At 39.8% G+C, this 21,047-nt stretch overlaps 1 protein-coding gene across 1 annotated transcript in view; it reads left to right on the forward strand.

Moving 5' to 3' along the window:
• Positions 1-21,041, forward strand: part of ATAD5 (ATPase family AAA domain containing 5) — a 59,245-nt gene extending 38,204 nt beyond the window's left edge. Inside the window, exons 15-23 of the mRNA XM_066363776.1 lie at positions 282-461; positions 2,007-2,140; positions 2,595-2,688; positions 5,525-5,589; positions 11,712-11,892; positions 14,602-14,783; positions 17,458-18,311; positions 18,771-18,929; positions 19,024-21,041. Of these exons, the coding sequence (XP_066219873.1) occupies positions 282-461; positions 2,007-2,140; positions 2,595-2,688; positions 5,525-5,589; positions 11,712-11,892; positions 14,602-14,783; positions 17,458-18,311; positions 18,771-18,929; positions 19,024-19,102 (1,928 nt within the window). The 3' untranslated portion in view covers positions 19,103-21,041. The remainder of the gene's footprint in view (positions 1-281; positions 462-2,006; positions 2,141-2,594; positions 2,689-5,524; positions 5,590-11,711; positions 11,893-14,601; positions 14,784-17,457; positions 18,312-18,770; positions 18,930-19,023) is intronic.
• The last annotated feature ends 6 nt before the right edge of the window (positions 21,042-21,047 follow it).

Raw genomic sequence — 21,047 nt, forward strand, 5'->3', positions numbered from 1 at the left:
TGTAAAAAAAAGTGAATGTAGGGATTATGAACCTTATTTGCTTCAAGAATGAATATTTCTTTGAAAGGGGTGTCTTTTCCAAATGACTGGTTTTACCTTCTCTACTGATAGAATAACAAACCATACAGTAACATTTGGCTATTGAGTATTTGAATGTAAGAAGAATGAAAGAAAATGTCTGTATATTTGATTTATGTAGAAATATAGCATGTGGGTAAGTCAATTTTGCTGTTTTTTAATCTTTAGAACATTTATCTTTATGTGTAATTTGTTTTTGGCAGAAAAATTAAGTTCCCCTAAGAAAGTTCTTACATCACCCAGGAAAATTCCTCCACCATCATCACCACAGAGTAGTAGACCAAAGCGAGCACTTCCACCTAAACATTTAGCAAATTATTTTAAAGTATCTTCCAAGCCAAAAAATAATGAAGAAATAGAAGAAATTCTGGAAAATAATAAAGGTAGGACATTAAGTTGACAAAATAATTTTGAGTTTTAATATTAATGCTGATACATAAAAATATGATCATATTTCATGATTTGCTGTTTACGTTTAAATTTTTATTGTATTGATTTTAGGCAGGAAGGAAGAGAGAAAGAGACAGAGAGACAGAAATATTGATCTGCTCCTGTATGTGTCCTGACCAGGACCTCTGTATATTGGGACACTGCTCCAACCCAGTGGTCCCAAACCTTTTTTGGGCCATGGACCGGTTTAATGTCAGAAAATATTTTCATGGACCGGCCTTTAAGGTGGGACGGATAAATGCACAAAATAAAATTTTGCAGCCGGTGTAAAAACTGTGGTATTTTTAAATATAATTGTCAAACTTACGATATTTATTGGGCTAAGTTAAAGGAGGAACAAGCATGTCCTCATTATTCAGGCTGTATTTAAATTTGTTATTCTGACAACGTCTCATGTTATTTATTCTTTCTCTGTGGACCAGTACCAGTCCGAGGCCTGGAGTTTGGGGACCACTGCTCTAACCAACCAAGCTATCTAGCCAGGGCTCCTATTGCTGTTTATTAAACTTCAGCTATGCTCTGACCTGTGGTGGTGCAGTGAATAAAACGTTGACCTGGAAATGCTGAGGTTGCTGGTTTGAAACCCTGGGCTTGCCTGGTCAACGCACATATGGGAGTTGATGCTTCCAGCTCCTCCCCCTTCTCTCTCTCTGTCTCTCTCTCTCCTCTCTCTCCCTCTCTGTGTTTCTCTCTCCCTCTCTCTCTCTCTCTCTAAAAAACGAATAAAATAAAATTAAAAGCCTGACCAGGCGGTGGCGCAGTGGATAGAGCGTTGAACTGGGATGCAGAGGACCCAGGTTCGAGACCCCGAGGTCGCCAGCTTGAGTGCGGGCTCATCTGGTTTGAGCAAAAGCCCACCAACTTGAACCCAAGGTTGCTGGCTCCAGCAAGGGGTTGCTTGGTCTGCTGAAGGCCCGTGGTCAAGGCACGTATGAGAAAGCAATCAATGAACAGCTAAGGTGTTGCAATGCGCAATGAAAAACTAATGATAGATGCTTCTCATCTCTCTCCATTCCTGTCTGTCTGTCCCTGTCTATCCCTCTCTCTGACTCACTCTGTCTCTGTAAAAATAAATAAATAAATAAATAAATAAACAAACAAACTTCAGCTATGCTGAAGGTCCTACATTTAGGAGTTTTGATATTTTGTTTCAGTTTTTTTTCCTTTGTTTTGTTTGTGTTTTAGATTTTATTTTTATTGATTTTACAGAGTAGGAAGAGAGAAAAGTTTCAACTTAAGTTGCTTCACTTTGGTTGTTCATTGCTTACTTGTTGTATATGCTCTGAACCGGGCAAGCACAAGGTTTCGAACTGGTGACCTCAACATTCTGAATTGACGATTTATCCACTCTGCCAACGCAGGCCAGACTTTTGTTTCAGTTTTGATAGGGGATTTCAGTTTGAGCATATTCTGTGGAACTATCCAGTATTCTATTAAAAATTGATGTGATATAAAATATTAATATTTTATTTATGCAGGAATCAAAAATTTTTTTGAACAGAAACAAATTATTCAGACTAAATCTACAAACACAACCAAGTCAAATGTCAAAGAATTTGGAGCTGAAGAATCCAACAGGAAAAATGCAACTTCTTTAATTCTTTTTGAAGAGGTAGGCCTGCGGAGGTATACATTTGTGATATCTCATGATAAAAACTTATTCTAAAGGTTACCATATATGTTACTGTAAATTATTGTAAAATAACCAAGAAAGTCAGAAATACTTACATGTAACTATTTGAAATGAAAACAAGTGAAACTGTCAACCATAGAATAATTTTTCATGAAGAGGATTAATGCAATCCAGGGCTATTAATTTTTTTTAATGATTTTTGAAATTATTCTGAGTCATACTTATTCAGTTTTGGGTGACTGCATTTCTTTGCTTATAATGTTTGATAATATTTTCACTCTTTCTAATATAAGACAGTGTAAGATTTTAGCATGGGCTTAATTCATACTGTTCATAAATTTAAAAATTTTATCTCTAACAGACATTTTTATCTACTATATTCAGTAAGTATATTGTTACTCAGTGCATTAATATTTTAATAAATGGTTCTTAGGTTGATGTAATTTTTGAAGAAGATGCTGGGTTTTTGAACGCAGTCAAAACTTTCATGGCAACAACTAAAAGACCTGTAATCCTTACTACAAGTGGTAGGTAACACTGTTTACATCTAATTTGGTTAAAATATTTTGAAAAGCTTCTAATGTTAGTTAGAAATATTTCTTTAAAAGTCTGCTAGTGGCCCTGGCTGGTTGGCTCAGTGGTGGAGCATCGGCCTGGCGAGGGGAAGTCCCGGGTTCGATTCCCGGCCGGGGCACACAGGAGAGGCGCCCATTTGTTTCTCCACCCCTCCCCTCTCCTTCCTCTCTGTCTCTCTCTTCCCCTTTTGCAGCCGAGGCTCCATTGGAGCAAAGATGGCCGGGGCGCTGAGGTTGGCTCCATGGCCTCTGCCTCAGGCGCTAGAGTGGCTCTGGTCGCAACAGAGCGACGCCCCGGATGGGCAGAGTGTCGCCCCCTGGTGGGCGTTCCGGCTGGATCCCAGTCGGGTGCATGCAGGAGTCTGTCTGACTGCCTCCCCGTTTCCAGCTTTGGAAAAATACAAAAAACAAACAAACAGTCTGCTAGTAAATTAAGTTTATTTTTCCAAAATGCTTACGCTCCTAGATCATTTTTTAAACTAAGAATTATTCAGGCCCTGACCAGTTAGCTCAGTGGTAGAGTGTGAGCCCAGCATGTGGAAATCCCAGGTTTGATTCCAGGTGGTCAGGGCACACAGGGGAAGCACCCATCTTCTCCACCCCTGCCCCACTTTCTCCCTCCCCCCCCCCCCCACTCCTCTCCACCCTTCTCCCTCTCCCACAGCCATGGGTCGATTTGTTCAAGCACATCAGCCCATCTGCTAAGGATGGCTCTGTGGAGCCTCTGCATCAGGTGCTAAATATAGCTTGGTTGTAAGCATGGCCACACATGGGCAGAGCATCAGCCCTAGACCGGGGTTGCTGAGTGGATCCTGGTCAGGGTGCATGTGGGAGTCTGTCTCTATTTTTCCTCCTCTCACTTGTTAAAAAAAAGAAAAATTAATTAAAAATAAATAAAAAGGCCTGACCTGTGGTGGCGCAGTGGATAAAGCGTCAACCTGGAAATGCTGAGGTCGCCGGTTCTAAACCCTGGGCTTGCCTGGTCAAGGCACATATGGGAGTTGATGCTTCCAGCTCCTCCCCCCTTCTCTCTCTCTGTCTCTCTTCTCTCTCTCTCTCTGTCTCTCTCTCGCCCTCTCTCTCTCCTCTCTAAAAATGAATAAATTAAAAAAAATTAAAGAAAAAATAAAAGAATTATTCAAATTTGCAGTTGGCATCCTTGAGCAATTTTTTTTTTTTTTTTAACAGAGACAGGCAGATAGGGACAGACAGACAGAAAAGGAGAGAGATGAGAAACATCAATTCTTTGTTGCGGCACCTTAGTTGATCATTGATTGCTTTCTCATAAGTGCCTTGATGGAGGGGGGGCAACAGCAGAGTGAGTGACCCTTTGCTCAAGCCAGTGACCTTGGCGTTTTTTTACTTGGTCCTTTGCGTCCCAGTCCAATGCTCTATCCACTGTGCCACTGCTTGGTCAGGCAGCCTTGAGCAATTATAAAATTAATATATTACCTTGCGAATAGCAATTACTTTCAAAATGGGTACTCCTTTGAATCACTTTGTTGGGTGTTAGATATTTAGGAAGCTGACACTACTAGCCTAGAATATAGTTAGAAAGATGTATGGATAGCCAAGTGACGGGGTTTTGATAGGGAAAATAACAGATTTTTCTCTGCCTCTTCCTCATACCTATAATTAGATTATCAAATCTCATTTACTGGTCAAAAATTGTTTTTTGTGTGTGTGACAGAGACAGAGACGGATAGGAACAGACAGGGAGGGAGAGAGATGAGAAGCAACAATTCTTTGTTGCAGCACCTTAGTTGATCATTGATTGCTTTCTCATATGTGCCTTGTCCCAGTGGGCTACAGCAGATTGAGTGACCCCCTTGCTTATGCCAGCGACCTTGGGCTCAAGCTGGTGAGCCTTGCTGAAATCCGATGAGCCCACGCTCAAGCTGGCAACCTCGGGGTTTCGAACCTGGGTCCTCCACTTCTCAGTCCAACGCTCAATCCACTGCATCACTGCCTGTTTAGTCCGGTCAAAAATTCTTATGGAACCCAACCTTTCTGCAGTTTCTTAATACTGAATTTAGCCATTCCTTAATCACTGATAACACTTCCATATCGATCATTGTATATTTTAGCTCAAGTATCCTGTTATCAGCCTAATAATTGGTCTACCTTCCTAATAATTAGCATTCAGTGTTTAATTTTAAAACTTACATAACTTCTTTCATTATAAATATTGTATTATAATATTGTTTTCTAATATTTTTCATTGCACATATTTAGTATGATGGCCTGGCCAGTTATCTTACTTGGTTAGAGCTTCATCCTGATACACTAAACTTATGGGTTTGATTCCCGGTCAAACCAATGAATGCACATTAAAGAATCAACCAATGAATGCATAAATAAGTGGAACAACAAATCAGTGTTTCTCTCTCTCTCTCTCTCTCTCTCTCTCCCTTTCCCCCTTCCTCTCTCTAAAATCAATAAATATTTAAAAATTAAATATTAATATCTCTGCTATGGATTTTCATAGGAAAATGTGTTCATGTTAGACTTCATTTACAAATTAATAGCCCATTTGACAGTGATTATAATATAAAGATATTGATAAAAATCATTGTAATCACAAGTTAAATGGTAGTTTAATTAAGAGATCATAGCTACTTTAGGTCAAGATATAAATTTAAATTTTTTTAAATTTAATTTTTATTGTATACTTTTCATGATACTTCATTTTTATTGCTGATGAAATACAGAATATTTTCATAGAAAAAGTATTAACTAAAAAATAATTTATTTGTCTTCCTGGTAAAAATAAATTTTTTTTCTGTAGATCCAGCATTTAGTTTAATGTTTGACGGCTGCTTTGAAGAAATTAATTTCAGCACTCCTTCACTGGTGAGTGTGCGTGTTGATGACTATAAATTATATATCACAGTTATTTAAGTGATGGTTTATTAAGATAGTTATAATTTTAAAATGTGGTTTCTAAGGGATATGTTAAAATTTTTTAGTTTTATGAAACTTTTAGTTATGTTTATTTTTTATTTAAAAATATTTTTCATCGGCCTAGCGTGCGGAGGACCCGGGTTCGATTCCCGGCCAGGGCACACAGGAGAAGCGCCCATTTGCTTCTCCACCCCTCCGCCGCGCTTTCCTCTCTGTCTCTCTCTTCCCCTCCCGCAGCCAAGGCTCCATTGGAGCAAAGATGGCCCGGGCGCTGGGGATGGCTCTGTGGCCTCTACCTCAGGCGCTAGAGTGGCTCTGGTCGCAACATGGCGACGCCCAGGATGGGCAGAGCATCGCCCCCTGGTGGGCAGAGCGTCACCCCCTGGTGGGCGTGCCGGGTGAATCCCGGTCGGGTGCATGCGGGAGTCTGTCTGACTGTCTCTCCCTGTTTCCAGCTTCAGAAAAATGAAAAAATAAATAAATAAATAAAATAAAAATAAAAATATTTTTCACCTGACCTGTGGTCGCACAGTGAATAGAGTATCGGGCTCAGCATTCCAGTTGAGTACTTTATCCACTGTGCCACCACAGGCCAGGCAATAAATAAAATTCTTACTAGATTCCAATTTCATTAAGATATTTTTATAGTAAAAGAGCTTTATTAAGATGAAATTTACATACAGTTAACATGCTTATATGTACAATTTTTTTTTTTGCATTTTTTTTTCTATATGTACAATTTGATAAAAATTAATATATGTAAATTTTCATGTAACCATCACCTAGATGAAAATACAGATCATTTCTATCACATCCAAAAGTTCCCATGAGCTCATTTGTTTGTTTGTTTGTAAGTGAGAGGAGGGGAGATAGAGAGACAGACTCCCACATGTGCTCCTATCCAGATCTACCTGGCAACCCCGTCTGGGCCTGTGCTTGAATCAGCTAAGCTATATCCTCAGTGCCTGAGATCAATGCTAGGACCAACTGAGCAAGCTATCCTCAGCCCCTGGGGCTGATGCTTGAACTGGAGCCACTGGCTCTGAGAGTGCCGTGAGGGGGGAGGAGAGAAGCAGATGGTTTCTCACGTGTGCCCTGACTGGGAACTTGGGACGTCCCCACGCTGGACCTGTCTATGTATCCACTGAGCCAACCTACAAGGGCCCGCCCCTATGAGCTCTTTTAAAAAAGTCATGATACTCCCTCAACAGAAGTAACCACTATTCTAATATGTATTAAGTTTAATATTTGTTGTTTAATTCTGAAATTTCAAGTAATAGGAAACATTGTGTCCTTTTCTATCTGGTTTCTTTCACTTAACATTATGTGTTTTAGGTTTATCCAGGCTGTTCTGTCAGTGGAATTGTTGAGTCATCTGTATTATGATATTTGTTTAAATTTTAAAGAATCTGCCAAATAGATCATCATTGCATGAGGATTCTGTCAGCTGTTGAGGTCTTTTTCTTTTTTTCTTTTTTTTTTTTTTTTTACTGAGACAGAGAGTCAGAGAGAGGGATAGACAGACAGGAACGGAGAGATGAGAAGCATCAATCATTAGTTTTTTGTTGTGCATTGCGACACCTTAGTTGTTCATTGATTGATTTCTCATATGTGCCTTGACCGCGGGCCTTCAGCAGACTGAGTAACCCCTTGCTCGAGCTAGCGACCTTGGGTCCAAACTGGTGAGCTTTTGCTCAAACCAGATGAGCCCATACTCAAGCTGGTGACCTTGGGGTCTCGAACCTGGGTCCCAGTCCGACGCTGTATCCACTTTGCCACTGCCTGGTCAGGCTGTTGAGGTCTTTGTAACTTTCGTCATGATAGTAGTGTCCATGTGTCTGTGTTTGCATGTTTTCATTTGTTAGCTTTTTCAAAGTAATTCATATACATTAAAATTTACTCACTTTAAGTGTATATGGTTCAATGAATTTTGGCAAATGTGGAATATGTCCAGCAAAAACATAGTATTTTCATTACCTCAGAAAGTTCCCTCATGCCCTCTTGCATTTGTCTTTCACTAAATTTTGCCTATAGAATTTTATGTAAATAAAATCTTATAATATGTATTTTTTATTTAGTTTCTTTTACACAACGTAATGCTCTTTCAGGTTACGTTACCTGTGCCAGTAGTTCTTTCCCTTTTATTAATGAGCAGTATTCCATTATATGGCTATACTGCACATATATGAAGACGTGTTGTACTATTCACCTGTTGATAGACATTTGGGTTGTTTACAGGTAAACTATTATAAATAAAGGTGCTATGAATAATTACATTAAAGTCTTTGGGCATATATTTCTATTTCTTTTACTTAAATACTTAATGTGATATTTTTGATCCAATTGCCATTATATAGCCTGACAAACTGTTTTCTGAAGTTTTCCTATGATTTGCATTCCCACCAGCAGTGTATGGGAGTGCAGTTGGTTTTCACATACTCACCAGAAGTCAGAATTACCCGTTTATTTTACTTCATCCATATTAATAATTACGTATTGGTATCTCATGGTTTTAATTTGCATTTCCTTAATGACATGATATTGAGCATCTTTTTTTTTTTTTTTTTTTGTATTTTTCTGAAGCTGGAAATGGGGAGAGACAGACAGACTCCCACATGCACCTGACTGGGATCCACCCGGCACGCCCACCATGGGGCGACGCTCTGCCCACAAGGGGGCGATGCTCTGCCCCTCTGGGGCATCGCTCTGCCAAGAGCAGAGCCACTCTAGTGCCTGGGGCAGAGACCAAGGAGCCATCCCCAGCGCCCGGGCCATCTTTGCTCCAATGTAGCCTCACTGCGGGAGGGGAAGAGAGAGACAGAGAGGAAGGAGAGGGGGAGGGGTGGAGAGGCAGATGGGCGCCTTTCCTGTGTTCCCTGGCCGGGAATCGAACCCGGGACTTCTTCATGCCAGGCCGACGCTCTACCATTGAGCCAACCGGCCAGGGCCTGTTGAGCATCTTTTCATGTGTCCATTTGTCATTTTATATTTCTTCTTTGGTGAAATATCTGTTCAACTCTTTGACCATTTTTTATATCAGTTGTCTTCTTACGGACTTCCAACAGTTCTTTTTATATTCTGGACATAAGTTTGTATTGAATATGTGGTTTGTAAATGTTTTCTTTCAGTTTGTGGCTTACCTTTTTATTTTTTAAATTTTTTGTTTGTTTGTTTGTTTGTTTTTAAAGAGACAGAGAGTCAGAGAGAGGGATAGATAGGGACAGACAGACAGGACCGGATAGAAATGAGAAGCATCAATCATCAGTTTTTTGTTGCGACACCTTAGTTGTTCATCGATTCCTTTCTTATATGTGCCTTGACCGTGGGGCTACAGCAGACTGAGTAACCCCTTGCTTGAGCCAGCAACCTTGTGTCCAAGCTGGTGAGCTGTGATCAAACCAGATGAGCCTGCACTCAAGCTGGTGACCTCGGGGTCTCAACCTGGGTCTTCTGCATCCCAGTTTGACGCACTATCCACTGCGCCACCGCCTGGTCAGGCATTTTTTTAAATTTTAAAGAGTAAAAATATTTTAATTTTAATGAAGTTCAGTTTACCAAGTTTTTCTTTTATGGTTCATGGGTTTTGTATCCTACTTGGAAAAATCTTTACCAAACCCAGGCTTACAAAGATTTTTTTTTGTCATAGAAGGTTTGTAGTTTTTGCTCTGGCTGGTTGGCTTAGTGTGGAGCGTCAGCCCAGTGTGTGGATGTCCTGGGTTTAATTCTTGGTCAGGGCACACAGAAGAAGCGCCCATCTTCTTCTCCACCTCTTCCCCTCTCACTTCTTTCTCTCTCTCTCTCTCTCTCTCCCTCCCTCCCCTCCCCCTCCCTCTCTCTCCCCTTCTTGCAGCCATGGCTCAATTGGAATGAGTTGGCCCCGGGGCACTGAGGATGGCTCCATGGTCTCCACCTGGGGTGCTAAGAAGAGTTCAGTTGCTGAGCAATGGAGCAATCCCCCATATGGGCAGAGTATACCCCCCTCAGTGGACTTGCTGGGTAGATCCCGGTTGAGGCACTTATGGGAGACTGTCTCTGCTTCCTCTCCTCTCGCCAAATAAAAAAATGTTTATAATTTTGACATATAGCCCTTTGATCTATTTAAAGTTTTATATGCAAAACAAGTTGAGACATGAGTCATTTGTTTACCCAATAGATATCCAATTGTTTCAGCACTGTTTGTTGGAAAGACTATCTTTCTTCCATTGAATTGCTTCCAGTTTTGTCATGAATCAATAGACTGTTTATGAGTCTTACTCTATTCTTTTTATCCATGTGAAAAATGACATTATCTTGATTAATGTTGCTCTTTACAAAATCTTGAAATCAAGGAGTGTAAGTCCTCCAACTTTGTTCTTTTGCAAAATTATGTTGGTTATCATGTCATTTATTTCTCTGTTAATTTTAGAAACAGGATGCCAGTTTTTCTAGTTTATTTTGGTGTTTTGATGGGAATTGCATTGACTAATCAATTTCAGAAATGGCAGTTTTACAATATTGAGGATTCTGATTTATGAAGTTTATTTTTTAGGAGAGGGGTTTAATTTCTTTCAGCAATATTTTTTTAAGCGAGAGGAGAGGTGATAGTGAAACAGACTCCCACATACACCCTGACTGGGATCCACCGGGCAACCCCTGTCGTAGGCTGATGCTCAAATCAGTTGGGCTCTTTTTAGCACCTGAGACTGACAGTTGGACCAACTGAGCCATCCTCAGTGCCTGGGTGATGCTCAAACCAATCGAGCCAGTGGCTGCAGGAGAGGAAGAGGGAGAGGAATGGGGAGAGAAGCAAATGGTTGCTTCTCCTGTGTGCCCTGACCGGGGATTGAACCCTGGACGTCCACATGCTGGGCCAGTGCTCTACCACTGAGCCAACCAGTGAGGGCCCAGCAATGTTTTATAGTTTTAATTTATAAATCTTGCACATATTTTATTAAATTTAGTTGTTTTGATGTTGTAAGTGGTATTTTAAGATTTCAATTTTAGTTATTTATTGCTGGAATATAAAAAAATTTACTTTTATGTATGCATTGATATAATTCTCTAATTCTGGTTTTTAAAAATTATACAATAAGTTTTTCAGTATTATTATAGTATTTATATTGATACTTTAATGACTGTAAAATATTCCATCAAGTTGTACCATTATTTAATCCTAAAGGGTAGTCTCAAAGTTTAATAAAATTGTCTTTAAGGTCTACATTGTACAATCTCCATAAACATGTGCTTGCAGTTTTATATGTATATACAAGAAATAAAGGAAGTACATTGCTTTTTAACATTTTCCTTTATACAGTGTGTCTGTAAAGTCATGGTGCACTTTTGACCGGTCACAGGAAAGCAACAAAAGACGATAGAAATGTGAAATCTGCACCAAATAAAAGGAAAACTCTCGGTTTCATACCTATTCAGTACAGTTCGATGTGGGCTCACACACAGATTTTTTAGGGCTCCTTAGGTAGCTATCCCCTATAGCCTCTACAGACTCGTCACTGACTGATGGCCTACCAGAACGGGGTTTCTCCACCAAACTGCCGGTTTCCTTCAACTGCTTATCCCACCGAGTAATGTTATTCCTATGTGGTGGCACTTCGTTATAAACGCGCCGGTATTCATGTTGCACTTTGGTCACGGATTCGAATTTAGCGAGCCACAGAACACTGAACTTTCCTCTGTATCGTCCACATCTCTACTGGCATGGCCGTGGGCTGCTCTGCTGTATACACGGTGTTACATCATCATCTGCACATGCGCACATGCTGCCACATCATCCTACAGAAACTGAGAGGGTTTTCCTTTTATTTGGTGCAGATTTCACATTTCTATCGTCTTTTGTTGCTTTCCTGAAACTGGTCAAAAGTGCACTATGACTTTACAGACACAGTGTATTTTTCCAACTCAGTTTCATTCTCAATAAGCACTTATGATGGGAATTTTAGCAAAATTTGTCTTACTTTTAGACTTGTATTATTTACATGAATAAATACATGTTTCTGTGAACTCTGCAGTTGACCATATTTCTTTCCCCTCCCTCCTTCCCTCTCTTCTTTCTTCCCTCTCCCTCTCTCTCTCAGCTAAATGTTGCCAGCTACCTACAGATGATCTGCTTAACTGAGAATTTCAGAACTGATGTGAAAGACTTCGTAACACTGTTAACTGCAAATACTTGTGATATAAGAAAAAGTATCCTTTACTTACAATTTTGGATTAGAAGTGGAGGTGGATTTTTAGAAGAAAGGCCATTATCCCTTTGTCGTAAGTTGATCTGTTATAAAAGAAATTTCTGTAATGGGACCCTGTGTTAAAATATATGCTATACCCAAATATCTGAAAGATTATAAAAATTTTGAACATTTTGGTATCACATTACTCATAAAAATAAACATACATATGTCAACTTTGTTGATGAAAAGTTTTACAAACATTAAGTGTGGGTAAATAGAATTAAACTGAACCAGAACAAATTGTTACTTATATATTTATAAACATAGTTTCTTATATACAAATAGAATCCTATTATTTAGCAACTTCTTTTTATCACTTATTAAAAAACACTGGTGACTTTTTCCATATATATGTTATTTTTATATGACTTTGTTGTAAGGTCCCTGTTAACTTCTTCAGTAGTCTATAATTCTTTTTTCCCTAAGAATTTTTTATTTTCATAAATACTTTATTTTTATTTTATTATCAATATCTAGTCATCATTACCTTATTCAAGTCACAGACGTTTATTGAGAACTTTCTCCATGCCAGGTCCTGTCTAACATGAATAAAACATGGTTCCTTCCTTGAAGAAGTTCATAGTTTGTGGTTTCCATGCTCCATAGTCATAGTTCTGTAGTTACGGGTACTACTTGGGGAAATACACATATATTTAAGTAAAATCAAGGTGCAGTTCTGTTAGTTACTGCTACCGCTACCTACTTATTTAGCAAAATTAACCAATATTATATATATATATATCTTTCAGATATATCATATATTTTTATATATTATATATATATTAATTTTTATATATATTATATATAAACAGTTTGCTTTTTTTCAATTTATTGTCAGTACTCTCTTTAGTCTTTTTCACAGCTACATGCTTTTCCACAATTGATTAGATATAACTTTTTTTTTTTTTTTAAGTGAGAGGCAGAAAGAGGGACAAATAGGGACAGACAGGAAGGGAGAGAAATGAGAAGCATCATGTTTATGATCCCACACTCAAGTAAGTGGCCCCGCGCTCAAGCCAGATGAGCCTTTGCTCAAGCTGGATGAGCCGGTGTTCCAGCTGCCAACCTTGGGGTTTTGAACCTGGGTCCTCTGCGTCCCAGGCTGATGTTCTATCTACTGCACTACCACCTGGTCAGGCAGCTATAGCATAATTCGATTAGCCTTTACCTATTTAGACACAATTAAGTTATCTTTAGTTTGTCATTAAAGTATGCAATAAAGATCTTTATACATATATCTTTGAGCATGTCTGTGAGTACTTCTGTTGGAGAGAATTCTAGATGTGTGATTACTGGGCCAAAGGCTATAGAGTTTACATTTGTAAAAGGTTATGTTCCCACGAAGAATATATGATGGCTCTTTTATGTGTAACTTTGACAAAACTAGATTATCAGTCATTTTAATTTGCCAATTTAAAAGGCGAAAAATGGCCTGACCAGACAGTGGCACAGTGGATAGATTGTTGATCTGGGACACTGAGAATCCAGGTTCAAAACCCTGAAGTCACTGGCTTGAGCGCAGGCTCACCAGCTGGATCGTGGGATCACAGATATGACCCCAGGGTCATTGGCCTCAGCCTAAAGGTCACTGGTTTGAAGCCCAGGGTTGCTGACTTGAGCAGGGGGTCACTGGCTCAGCTGGAGTACCCTGCTCAAGGCATGTATGTGAAAGTAGTGTGCAACTACAGTGCCACAACTCCGAGTTGATGCTTCTCGTCTCCTTTCCTGTCTGTCCCTCTCTCTCGTACTGCTTTCTCTCTAAAAATAAAAAGGGTGAAAAATGAACAGTATATTTGTATTACCATGATCATGAGAAAAGTTATACATGGTTGGGTTTTTTTGTTGTGTTTTTTTTTTTTTTTTTGTGACAGAGACAAAGAATTTTTTTTTATGATAGAGACAGAAAAAGAGAGGGACAGACAGGGAGAGAGATGAGAAGCATCAATTCTATCAATTCTTTATTGCAGCACCTTAGTTGTTCATTGATTGCTTTTTTTTTGTTTGTTTGTTTGTTTAAGAGAAACCAGAATTTTTTTTTTAATTTTTTTTTAATTTTATTTATTCATTTTTAGAGAGGAGAGAGAGAGACAGAGACGGAGAGAGAAGAGAGAGAGAGACAGAGAGAGAGAAGGGGGAGGAGCTGGAAGCATCAACTCCCATTTGTGCCTTGACCAGGCAAGCCCAGGCTTTCAAACCGGCGACCTCAGCATTTCCAGGTCAACGCTTTATCCATATGTGCCTGATTGCTTTTTCATATGTGCCTTGACCAGAGGGCTACCGCAGACCGAGTGACCCCTTGCTCGAGCCAGCAACCTTGGGCTCAAGCTGGTGAGCCTTGCTCAAACTAAATGAGCCTGTGCTCAAGCTGGCGACCTCAAGGTCTCAAACCTGGTCCCAGTCCAGTCCTGCATCCATTTTACCACTGCCTGGTCAGGCAAGTTATACATGGTTTGATAAGTTTATTAGATATTTGTACAGTATTTCTTCTCTGACTTTGTTTATAATCTTTGCACTTTTTTCTGTTGGATTGTTTTGTAAGCTCATCACTACCACCTCATTTAACTTATGTATGCTAGAAATGTTTGTATTATACTCTTTATGAATTAAATACATATGTGGAGAAGAACAAAATGGAGGTATAAGATCAGAAGATGCCAAAGGATTTTAGATTTTAAATAATTGCTCGCTACAGTTTGTTAAAAATATGTATAGCTAAAGCTTTCTTTTATTAACTTTGAAGGAGGAAACAGCAGAAATGTACAACATATTCACTCTGAAGATGGCCCTGGTTCCAAAAATAACCCTAAATATATTAAAAGGAATCCTACAGACCTTCCCAAATGTGACACTGGCTGTGTTGAGACCATGTTTGGCCTTAGGAACATTTTTTCCCCATCTGAAGATTTATTTTCATTTTTAAAGGTATTTTCAATGTCTAGTTTGGAATGTTAAATTTATGTTCCTTTTCATCTTCTCAGTCTTTCTTTTAAATATTTAAGTTAACTTACATTTGCTTATAACTTTTATAGGCTTCAGATTTCTGATTTTTTTTTTTTTTTTTTCTGAAGCTGGAAACAGGGAGAGACAGTCAGACAGACTCCCGCATGCGCCCGACCGGGATCCACCCAGCACGCCCACCATGGGGCAGCGCTCTGCCCACCAGGGGGCGATGCTCTGCCCATCCTGGGTGTCGCCATGTTGCGACCCTCCTGGGCGTCGCCATGTTGCGACCAGAGCCACTCTAGCGTCTGGGGCAGAGGCCACAGAGCCATCCCCAGCGCCCGGGCCATCTTTGCTCCAGTGGAGCCTTGGCTGCGGGAGGGGAAGAGAGAGACAGAGAGGAAGGCGCGGCGGAGGGGTGGAGAAGCAAATGGGCGCTTCTCCTATGTGCCCTGGCCGGGAATTGAACCCGGGTCCTCCGCACGCTAGGCCGACGCTCTACCGCTGAGCCAACCGGCCAGGGCCCAGATTTCTGATTTTAACACATTCAAGCTCTGACAAATTGTGCATAGGCATTGCTCTAAATGCATGTTGTAGTATTGAGACTAGAACTTAGAGATATTTCAGATTAAAATTTTCAGAGAACTATTTTTTAAACAAATGAGCTTTTACTTACTGAATTGGGGTGTATACTGAACATTAGAGAATTCTTCAAATTAACAGTTTAAATTTATCTTTTATATATATTTTTAAAAACTTTATTTACTGATTTTCAGAGAGAGGAGAGAAAGGGTTGGGTGGAGCAGGAAGCATCAACCCATGGCAGTTGCTTCCCATATGTGCCCTAACAGGGCAGACCCAGGGTTTTAAACTGGCGACCTCAGCACTCCAGGTCAAATGCTTTGCCCACTGTACCATCACAGGCCAGGCTTTTTGTGTGTGTGTGTGTGTGTGTGTGTGTGTGTGTGACAGAGAGAGGGACAGATAGGGACAGGCAGGCAAGGAGAGAGATGAGAAGCATCAGTTCTTCATTGTGGCTCCTTAGTTGTTCAGATTGCATTTTCATGTGTGCCTTGATGGGGGGAGGGGGCTACAGCAGAGTGAGTGACCCCTTGCTCAAGCTAGCAACCTTGGGCTTCAAGCCAGCAACCCCACACTCAAGCTGGATTAAGCCTGTGTTCAAGCTGGCAACCTTGGGGTTTCTAACCTGGGATCTCCGTGTCCCAGTCCGTCCCTCTATCCATTGCGCCACCACCTGATTAGGCAGCCAGGCTATTTTTTAGATTCTTTTTTTTTGGGGGGGGGGGGACAGAGAGAGAGAGAGAGAGAGACAGATAGGAACCAACATACAGGAAGGGGAGACATGAAAAGCATCAATTCTTCATTTCGGTTCCTTAGTTGTTCATTGATTGCTTCCTCATATGGGCCTTGACCTGGGGGCTCCAGCTGAGCCAGTGATCCCTTGCTCAAGCCAGCAACCTTGAGCTTCAAGCCAGCGACCTTTGGGCTCCAGCCAGCAACCATGGGGTTGTCTATGATCCCACGCTCAAGCCAGCGATCCTGCGCTCAAGCTAGCAACCCGCGATCAAGCTAGATGAGCCCACGCTCAAGCCAGCAACGTTGGAGTTTCGAACCTGTGTCCTCTATGTCCCAGTCCAACACTCTATCCACTGCACCACTTCCTGGTCAGGCTATTTTTTTATTTTTTATTTTATTTTATTTTATTTTTCATTTTTCTTTTCTGAAGCTGGAAACAGGGAGAGACAGTCAGACAGACTCCCGCATGCGCCCGACCGGGATCCACCCGGCACGCCCACCATGGGGCGCCGCTCTGCCCACCAGGGGGCGATGCTCTGCCCATCCTGGGCGTCGCCATGTTGCGACCATCCTGGGCGTCGCCATATTGTGACCAGAGCCACTCTAGCGCCTGGGGCAGAGGCCACAGAGCCATCCCTAGCGCCCGGGCCATCTTTGCTCCAATGGAGCCTGGCTGCGGGAGGGGAAGAGAGAGACAGAGAGGAAGGCGCGGCGGAGGGGTGGAGAAGCAAATGGGCGCTTCTCCTATGTGCCCTGGCCGGGAATCGAACCCGGGTCCTCCGCACGCTAGGCCGACGCTCTACCGCTGAGCCAACCGGCCAGGGCCAGGCTATTTTTTTAGATTCTTAATACTATTTTGATGTATTAAGAAACTGTAGGTTAGCCTGACCAGGCGGTGGCGCAGTGGATGGAGCGTCGGACTGGGATGTGGAGGACCCAGGTTCGAGATCCCGAGGTTGCCAGTTTGAGCGCGGGCTCATCTGGCTTGAGCAGAAGGCTCGCCAGCTTGGACCCCGGGTCACTGGCGCGAGCGGGGGGTTGCTCGGTCTGCTGAAGGCCCGCGGTCAAGGCGCATATGAGAAAGCAATCAATGAACTAAGATGTCGCAGTGCGCAACGAAGGGCTGATGATTGATGCTTCTCATCTCTCTGTTCCTGTCTGTCTGTCCCTGTCTGTCCCTCACTCTGACTCTCTGTCTAAAAAAAAAAGAAACTGTAGGTTAATAATTTAAGAGGGGTAGTTCTTTGAAAATAGAATACAGATGACATATTTATATAGGTAGAACAATGTTTAAATTATGTATTGTTTTAACATTTCTTTACTCAAAAATGTTTTTCAGCACAAATTCAAAACAAAGGAAGAATGGCATCAGCTCATCCAGCTTCTTACAGAATTCCAAATGTGGAATGTAGATTTCTTATATAGTAATCTTGAGTTTATCCTACCATTACCTGTTGATATCATTCCAGAAGCAGAAAAACTTTGTGGTTCATCAGTAAGTGTGGACACCAGTGCAGCAACAAAAAATAGGAAATGTCTTGTGAAGAAACTTTCTGGAGAGAAGTCATTGAAAAAGTCACAAAAAAAGAAACATAAGAAAAAGATGATAATTCTAGATGATAGTGACTTATTTGACACCAGCTTGAACTATGTGGATGAATTTCTTTGCTTGTGCCCTGCATCTTCTTCCTCAAATTCAGAAGAAAGCAAAGCCAAAGAAAGCAATTCAGACACAAGGAAACAAAACAAATGTTTAGAATCTAACATCGAATCTATTTCTCGTCCTAAAACACCGGCGGAAAAAAAGTGTTCTGCCCTTGTTTCTCACTGTTTAAACTCTCTCGCTGAGTTCATGGATAATATGTCCTTCTTAGATGCCCTTTTAACTGATGTAACGGAACAAAAGGAACTTGGTAAAAATGACTTTAGTTGGACAAATGGAAAGATTAAAAGTGGACTTTGTGATGAGTTTAGTCTTGAAAGCAGTAATGGATGGACTTCTCAAAGCTCTGCAGAATTAAAGGCAGCTGTAGAAGCTCTCAGTTTTACTAAATGTTCTTCCTCTCTATCACAAGCATTGGAAAACTTGAATTCTTGCAAGAAATTAGGCAGAGATCCAATGAAAGACCTTACTTTTTCTGTTTCACAAAAGCGCAACAATGTGTACTTTAGTCAGTCTGCTGCTAATTTAGAGTAAGTCTTACGTACCTTGTATTTTTTTATTTTTCCATAGTAAATGGTAAAGGGGAAATTGCTAGGTTTTTCTTACTAATTTTGAAATAGGAGGCTTTAGTAATCATTGTAAGCCCTTGAGTCTAATAAATAATGTAGCTTCTAACAAGACAGTTAAGGAGACCAGCCTGAATGCTGGAAAGAAAACTGAGATTAGGGTGGTCTAGATTTGGGACTGTCATTCAGACAGGGAAAGGGATTTGCACTTGCTGTGGCATATAGCAGGTAGCCATTAGAGATGTTTCAGTTTGGGAGTGGTGCATGGGTTGAAAATGACACAGGAAATTAATCTGGAATCCAGTTAATCCAGTCTAGATCATAAGCAGGGAGAAACAGACCAGAAGCTCATTGTGTTTGGGATTGTTGCATTTTTTACTGGGCATTAAAAATTAAAAGTAATGCATTACTTTCAATTTACAGTTCTGCTTGGAAAAGGATAGCTGTCATTAAAAGTGTATTTTCTAACCGATCTCTTCTGAACCTGAGCAATAGACAAGCTAGTATAATTGAATACTTGCCAACTCTTCGAAACATTTGTAGGACCGAAAAGTTAAAAGAACAAGGAAAGAGTAAAAGAAGGTAAAGATTCTATAAATACAACATTTTAGATAGCTATTTCAAGATTAATATTGAAATATTAATATTAAATGGTTTTTCCTTATAATTTTGACAGGTTCCTGCACTACCTTGAAGGAATCCACCTTAACATTTCAAAAGATACTGTGAACACTTTGGCAGCTGACTTCCCTTAATATTCCACATTAACAGTACCTTGTACAGCTTATTATGTGGTCGTTAAGATACATTTTTATATTGTTTTTTTTGTGGGAGTTTATATCAGTGTACATTTAAAAGACTATTTGTATATTTTTTTTATTAGTGTGCAAATATTTAAAATGAAAACATTGTGGAGTTACAAATTATTTATGATGCAGTGGTATTCTTTTTAAAATTCTTCTGTATCACCTGATTTAGTTTTGTTGGAGCATTGTTGTATGTGAGTGAGCTGTTTCTAGGATATAGAGTTCACTAAAGTATTCCTAAAGATGTTTCAATGCTAAACTAATCAGTATGTTCTCCCTTTCCTGGTACCTTTAACCCACCTCTCTTCAACCAGTGTCACTACGCTGTCAAGTTGTAAATATGAATCTCATAGATGATTTTTATTTAAAATATGAATCTTTTAAATGAATTTATATAATCCAGAATGCAAAATTTCATATATAATGCATAAGAAAACTTCCTATGAAAATGTTTCAATTTTCAAAAAGATCTTCCTGATAATTTAATTTTGGGTACCCTCCTCCAGCACATTTTACTATTGAATGTTGACAAAGTGAAATCAAAATTGTGAATTGCTGTTTTCATAAATATTTTTTAGCAACCATACATGTGATATATTGTATATTTTGCCAATTCAAATCACTTATCTTGTACATTTTTCTTGTATTTTTATATCATTGATGTTTTATTTCATAAAGATATTAATGAAGTTTATGTATCTCCTTTGGAAAAGTATTTAATGCTATTCCTTAAAAATGTAACAGAGGGCCCTGGCCAGTTGGCTTAGTGGTAAAGCGTCAGCCAAGTGTGTGGATGTCCTGGGTTTGACTCCCAGTCGGCACACAGGAGAAGTGACATCTGCTTCTCCACCCCTCCTCTTCCCCTTTCTCTCTTCCCTCTTCCCACATTCCTGGCTCAATTGGTCTGAGCACATCAGTCCTGGATGTTGAGGATGGCTCTGAACAGAAGGATTCTACTATTGGATTTCTTTCTTTATTTATTTTTTACTCATTTTAGAGAGTGGAGAGAAAGAGAGAAGGGGGGAGGAGCAGAATGTATCAGCTCCCATATGTGCCTTGAGCAGGCAATCCCAGTCTTTCGAATAGGCGACCCCAGTATTCCAGGTTGACGCTTTATTCACTGTACCACCAGGGTCATGCCTTTTGGTTTTTATTTTTTGGGTTTTTTTTTAAGATTTTATTTATTGATTTTTTAGAGAGGAGAGAGAAGAGGAGAGGAGCAGGAAGCATCAACTCCCATATGTGCCTTGACCAGGCAATTCCAGTGTTCAAGGATTTCTAAATAATAGCCATTTCTACTTAAGGTTATGTTTTTGGAGAAAATACGTATTTTTATTTTTTTATATTTAATAATTGAATTTATTGGGGTGACACTGGTTAACAAAATTATACAGGTTTCAGGTACCCAATTCTACAATACCTTCCCACCTGCCTATGTATCTTTAATTACAAGACTTTAAAATACCACATTTCACTTAAAATTATTTTGCAATTAGATAATCAGGTGTACCTGAAAATAGTTTTGTGTTTGAAGTGTTTATTATTAGCTTAATATTCAGTTACATTATCAGGTGAATTACATTTTTACCTCAAAAGGTAAGGATCCTAATATTGTACAGTTGAAAAATAGTTGTATAACTGCTTAAAATGTGTATGAAGATATGTTTTTACCTATTTAACCTATTTGTATTGATAGTATGTTGATTTATTAAAGGCTAAAACTAAAAGGCTTTTTATCCAATATGTATATAGGAATTCCAGATATAATCATCTGGGTAAATAAGGAAATCGTATAGGTTTGGATATAGACTATAACATACTGGAGCTGAGGCATTTTTTTTTAACTCCATAGAATTTTTAATAACTTCAACATAATTTGGGTAAAATTTTTTTT

This window comes from Saccopteryx leptura, chromosome 2 (assembly GCF_036850995.1).
Source record: "Saccopteryx leptura isolate mSacLep1 chromosome 2, mSacLep1_pri_phased_curated, whole genome shotgun sequence".
Lineage (NCBI taxonomy): Eukaryota > Metazoa > Chordata > Mammalia > Chiroptera > Emballonuridae > Saccopteryx > Saccopteryx leptura.